General features: G+C 46.0%; 1 protein-coding gene across 3 annotated transcripts; it reads left to right on the top strand.

The window, feature by feature from the left end:
• Positions 1-704: 704 nt before the first annotated feature.
• Positions 705-5028, top strand: C8H3orf33 (chromosome 8 C3orf33 homolog). Of its 3 annotated transcripts, none has more exons than XM_068406662.1 (5): positions 705-799; positions 885-944; positions 2272-2425; positions 3139-3236; positions 3709-5028. In XM_068406662.1, the coding sequence occupies exons 1-5, from the start codon at positions 719-721 to the stop codon at positions 3979-3981; spliced, it is 666 nt and encodes a 221-aa protein (XP_068262763.1). In that variant the 5' UTR covers positions 705-718; the 3' UTR covers positions 3982-5028. The 3 variants fall into 3 exon arrangements, with proteins under 3 accessions (XP_068262763.1, XP_068262761.1, XP_068262762.1); XM_068406660.1 differs by having other exon boundaries at positions 3139-3299; XM_068406661.1 differs by lacking the exon at positions 885-944 and having other exon boundaries at positions 3139-3299.
• The last annotated feature ends 709 nt before the right edge of the window (positions 5029-5737 follow it).

Genomic DNA, 5737 nt, shown 5'->3' with positions numbered 1-5737 from the left:
TTGAGAGTCTGTTAGGAAAGTGGGAACTGGAGAAGGTGAATGGTGCCAGGTGCTGCTGTAGGTCCCTGGGTTACTGCAGGGGCTTTGTGGTCCTGCGTGGCCTGAGCCGGCGCAGGGGGAGGCAGATGTGGGTTAACTCTAGCAGGAGGGAAATGGCAGAAAATGGATTTTTCTGGGTAAAGGGTTTGTCCTGGTTTAATTTCCCAAGCAGGATCGTTGTGAAGTGAGACAGGTGCCAGGACAGACGGTGGAGCTGTGACTTACTGGTATCATCTCATGTACCGCCTGTTCATGTAGAAACCTAGAACTGGTAGAAATGGAAGACCTGTGTGAACATAAATCGGTTTATATCATTGTCAGATCATGTTCTTACAATGTATGTATTTCTTCAAAGACCATATAGGTGCACTGCATAGAAGGGCCTTTCCAACCAAAACAATTCCATGATTCTATATTTGATTCAGCTGAGGGAAACGGGTGGCTTGAGCCGTTTGATAATGAATTACGAATATTTGTTAGTTTTGAACTAAGGTCGGGAAAAGAATAAACAACAGAGCGAGCTCGACACCAACACCCGCACCGGCCCCGGAGCCTGCCCGAGGGCCGCAGCGGCACCGCGCCCGCGTTTGCGCACTTGTTCCGGCCCGCGGCGGGGCCCGGCCCAACGCCCGCGGCCCGGCCCCGGCCCCCCGGCCCCGCCCCGGCGCTGCGGGCCGCCATGGCGGAGCGGCGGAGCGCGGCGGCCGAGGGCCTGGCCCGCCTCTCCGAGTGGGCGGACGCGCACCTCAGCCTCCTGCGGGTAACGGGGGCGGCGGGGCGCGGGGGGGGGAGGCCGGGGGCTGCGCGGTGCGGCCTGGCTGAGCCCCGCTCTCCTCTGCCCGCAGAGCCTGAGCACGGGTTTGGCGGTGGCCGGGGTGCTGGTGCTGGCCCGGAGCGTCCGCATGGTGAGTGCGGGGGGCGGGCAGGGGCTCCGCGGGGCTCCGCGCCGGGGCGGAGGGCGGTGGGAGGTGCGGCAGTGCCCGGCGCGGCCCCGCCGCTCTCACGCGTGTCTGCTCGCAAGCGGCATCTCCGCGGCCGGGACCGAGTCGCCTTCCTTGCCCCCGTTGTTCTCTAACTTGTCCCGCACCGCGGCCGCAGCTGCCCGCAGCCCTTGGTGCAGATAACGCCCGCCTCGTCCCTGCTGCTGTGCAGTCCGGAGGGTCTCATGCCTCTAGGCCAAATAAAGCTGAAATAGAGGCGGGTTCCTCGCACCTTTTCTCCATGCTTCCGTGAACAGAACTGCTTTTCGGATATTTTTAAACATGACCCTAAATCTTCCTTCTCTTTCTGAAATGATCAGCTCACGGCGTGTGCTAACGCTTCGCTGTAGCTCCAGCCAAAGCCGCGTCTCCGCAGGTAGGGAGTGACCCCTTCTCCTGCGTCCTTCCAGCTGTTTAAAAAATAATAGTTACCCCGATCTTCCCTCTTCACAATTCCAAATGCAGTTTGCTATGAGAGAACATTTGTATAAAGCTTTTACTTCAAAATCTTAGCAGAAAGCCTGAACTATAAATGTTGCCAGAATTCTTTTTTTTCTTTTTTTCTAGTTTGTTTGATGGTTGGTTTTGGTTTTTAACCCAAGGGTTTGTGAATGTGCTAACCGGGCTGTTGGAGCTTCCAGTGCAAGTGAGATCAGACTTGAACAACTTCTGTTCATAAAAACCTCCAGGCTTTCTGCCCGCGAGGTCCTGCATTTCTGTGTTCCTAGCAGGAGGCCCTACGGCCCACAGACGGGAAGGTTTTATTGAATAGTTCAGCTGTCCCTTTGAATCCTGCCGTTAACCGACTGCTGTGGTGTCAAATTTAATCTTCTTGTGATCCTCTGAGAGGTGGACACCTGCTTTTGTCCCTCTCCTCTTTCACTCCCTTACCAAAGTCTGTGTCGTTCTGTCCTCCCTGCTCCACCTTTGTTTTCAGCGTGTCTGTTCTTTGCCAGCGTCCCTAAACGCATCTCGGTTCCTTTCACCCCTGTTGTAGCGCCGTTTGGGCCACTTCAGAAACACGCTTTTCAAGTCCTGGGCACAGGGAACATCCCTCAGGGTCTGGAAAGGCCAGTACATAATGGCTTCTGCAGCTGGTTACTATTAAAAATACAGATACATACTTGTGCATGCTGTCTATTAATAGATCTGTAATTTGCTGAACTATTTGAAGAAGAAGTTGGATTTAATATGATTGTAACTGCTCTACGTATTTTTAAAACCTTTGTCTTGCTCTTCTTTCCATCAATAGACAACAAAGTTTACAAGCGCTTTGGATATACCAGTGGCGTTTGTGGAAAAGAATGTGAAATTGCGGGGAAAATTACATCACATAACTGAGAAAGGCCTGGAAGTGGAACACATCCCCATTAGCATTCCTTTCATTACGGCGATACAGAGAAAATGTGAGTAAAAGTACGAGGGTAGGAATGAAATGTCGCTGTTAATGAGGCTGCACAGAGAGCAGGTAGGGGCAGGCTGAGAGGCAGGTAGGTCACAATTCTGGCTCTGCCTTTTGGTACGTTACGGGTGGGAAACTGGGGAATAAAAGACTCTGAGAAGACCTGTAAGAAGAGCTTGACAAGCAATATTTGTATTAATTAGCGTCGTTATCGTGATATTTTTCTGGCAGGGAAAGCTAGCACGCAGGCTGTTCGTTTGCTTGCACAGCTCATCTCCTTCCTGGCAGAAAGGCTCGGCTGGGATCACGCGTTTATTTACAGCTGACGCTCTGGCGTACGTACGTACACAGACCCGCTCTTGGGGATGGTTCTGTGACTCGGCAGGAGCTGTCCATCGCTCTGAGACACTTTGCAAATACCTGCAGGCGCTGATGCTCCTTGCCTGCTGCTTCTGCCCCTTCGGATAAAACTGATAATGAAAGCAGTTCTGTTTGGATGCAAAATAAACTAGCTTAAACCACTTATCGAAATCTTGAATTAATTGTTTTACTGAAGGAGAGATTTGTGAATAAGTAATGCTTTGAGGAACTAAAATGGGTTATTTTTCTTTTTTTTTTAAGTCCATGGGAATAAATTCATTGCCAAGAGCTGAGGGTCTGTGCAAAGCACACGGTTTCCTTTGCTGCGTTCAGTACCGAAGTTCTCTCTGTAATCAGGGCAATCGAAGGGTCTGCTGCTGGTGAGACTTGCCGGAGTGGAGCTGGCTCCGAGCGGCGTGGCCTGGTTACAGCAAGAGTTGAAACCCCAGCAAATGGTGTGGTTCCAGCTCCTCGGGAGGGAGGACTTGGCACTCGAGTGCCGTGTTTTAGTAAATAAGGTAAATCTAGTGACAAAAATTGACCTCTGTCTGCAGTTTTGAGTTTGACTATAGTGACGCAGTTCGGTTATCTCAGTACATTTAAGGATCTATCTTGATAGGAATTTTAAATGTGTTTGTAAATCTGATTTCCAGACCAGTATTCTTGCAGACTGATTCATGACACGAGTGTATGTCTCTGTCAGATAGTGCTAGACTATATCATCTAGTTCTGATTACCCTGATGCTTACTCCATCGACTGTCTGGCATTAGTATGATGTTTTAACGGTCAGCTGGATTCCTTTTAACTCTTTCTGCCAGAGAGTAGGTTTAGCCAGAAGTAAAGCTTGTATCTCAGAGGGAGTTCACACCAAAAAAAAATAAACTGTTTTAAAGATGAAGTGAGTATCATATTGTGCTTTTTTATAGGGTCGATTTCTCAGCACGTGTGTAAATGAAGAGATCTTGAGACAAGGGCTTGGCAGAACAGCACGTATCGAAGGACTACGTCATGATTCCCACCTGTACTGGAAACTTCACAAACGGCTGCTTCGAGCAGAGTTAAAGGCCTTGAAGAAAAATAGAGGAATATGGAATGAAGAAAGCTACTCTGAAAGAATTAGAGATCGTATAAGCAACAATAAATTTGTACAGACGTTGAAACGATTTGCAAGCTGGTTAAGAAGCGCTGTTGGAAGGTAAAAAGGGAGACTGGCTTGGAGGAATGCCTGTTCCCTAGGTGATGGGCTTATGTAAAGTAGATGTTTATGGTAAAAAACAGTGCCGTAATTTTGAGGGTCAGAAAGCCCACAGTTACTTAATGCCGTGTTATAACCCGTATGGGATTGAAATTTAGCAGTAGTATGCAGGCCACTAATTAAAATGTTCTGAAGCTGAACTTTCCCCAATGATGTCCTGAATGAGTTGTCTGGTTTTCCACCTGCTAAACACCTACACAGCTCTGTTAACCAACAGTGAAAGTCCTCAGCAGTCCAGTTTTTAAGAGGTGCAGAGTGTTAGTTCACAAAGTACGGCCTTAACCACTTCTCTGTTCCATGTCATTACTACGTAGCCCACATTGGTTAGAAAACTCCATTTCAGACCTTTACAAAGCTTGTGGTATGTGTTTACACACAAGCATTTTGTTTGAATTCTGTTCTTAGACTACTTTTATGTATAATTTGTGTTTTAAAAATCTTTCATCTTGAATAATAGGTTGCATTGTTACTGATATAAAAGGTAATTTGTTACGGCTGATCTTAAAAAGCTGATACGGTCATAACAACTACAGCTTCTCAGGGGAAAAAGAATCACTTGGTATATCAAAGAATATCAATTAAAATGTCAGTAATCTGAATTTTTGGAAGACAACATTCATTTGAAGAGGAAAAACCTATGCTGTTTTTTTCTGATGGTTCTACAAATATCTAAAATTAGATGAAAATAAAACTTTAACATGAAGTTTGAAAAGGTGGACCATAGTATACTAAGAACTTAAATTCTTGTTTTATTTTTGAAACACGTGTTAAGTATATGAGAGTGTATTATTATTTATTTTGTAAATATTCTCAGAATAAAGATTGAATTTCTTGTGTTCCTTGTTAGATGTTTTATATACCAAACACTTGACCTTTGTGTAACCTCCCACTGTCCCAATATTTATTTTAAGTGAAGTGTTCTCCAGATTTTCTTTCTTTCTGTGTGATTCCTTGCCGAGAAGAGTGTGGTGCAAAAAAATCTTAAATTATTTATCTGTGCCTGTTTTTTTTTTTTTAAAAGAAAAAAAGTGAGGCATCAGGTTTTATGCATTCTGGAGGGAAGGGCCAGGCCTGCCAGTGCCGTGGTACTTGGACATAAAAGTCATACAGATGGTCAGGGATTTGGGATCGGCCGTAGCATCCTCCCAAGTGAAACTCAACGTTGACTTTTAACCCCAAACTACAAATTCAGTCTCAGCAATAATCCACTACCCACGAGCGATTATAGCTGTTCCTGTTCCTGCATCTGGGAAGCTGAAAGAGCTTTTCCAAACTGGGCATAATTGTAGGGTTATGATGTTATTTTTCTTGTAATAGTTAATATAATTCTACCTCGACTTTTCACTTTTGTAAATGAGCTGTAGGAGGATTTATCACAAAAATCCACTGTAAAGCTGAGAGAAAAATCTCAGGAAACTGCATGCTACATTTCTAGCGAGCAGAGGTGAGGTGTGGGCGATATGCACCAAGTTTGTTCCCTCACAGTCTGGCCCCTTTGCCCTTTCTACCTGTGATGATGTTCAGAAAAGCCCTAGGGATTTTTCTAAATTACAGCAAATTGCTGTATCCTTTCCATTAGGTTGTGGCTTGTGAAGGATCTTTAAAAGGTGGCAATACAGCTGCTTTTTCACTTAGCCTCCTCTTAGTTTGAACTAGATTTTTGAAGTTTCCTTCCCTGTATTCATGGCCATGAAATAGTC

Source organism: Nyctibius grandis, chromosome 8 (assembly GCF_013368605.1).
Source record: "Nyctibius grandis isolate bNycGra1 chromosome 8, bNycGra1.pri, whole genome shotgun sequence".
Lineage (NCBI taxonomy): Eukaryota > Metazoa > Chordata > Aves > Nyctibiiformes > Nyctibiidae > Nyctibius > Nyctibius grandis.
Note: the sequence above shows the minus strand (reverse complement) of the source record. Positions and strands in the feature narration are given on the sequence as shown.

Excerpts from the sequence above, each read along its gene's own strand:
- C8H3orf33 (XM_068406660.1), top strand. The coding sequence starts at position 719 with ATGGCGGAGCGGCGGAGCGCGGCGGCCGAGGGCCTGGCCCGCCTCTCC. Across the intron at positions 945-2,271 it reads TGGCCCGGAGCGTCCGCATG|ACAACAAAGTTTACAAGCGC; the intron begins GTGAGTGCGGGG and ends TTCCATCAATAG. Across the intron at positions 3,300-3,708 it reads GCCGTGTTTTAGTAAATAAG|GGTCGATTTCTCAGCACGTG; the intron begins GTAAATCTAGTG and ends GCTTTTTTATAG.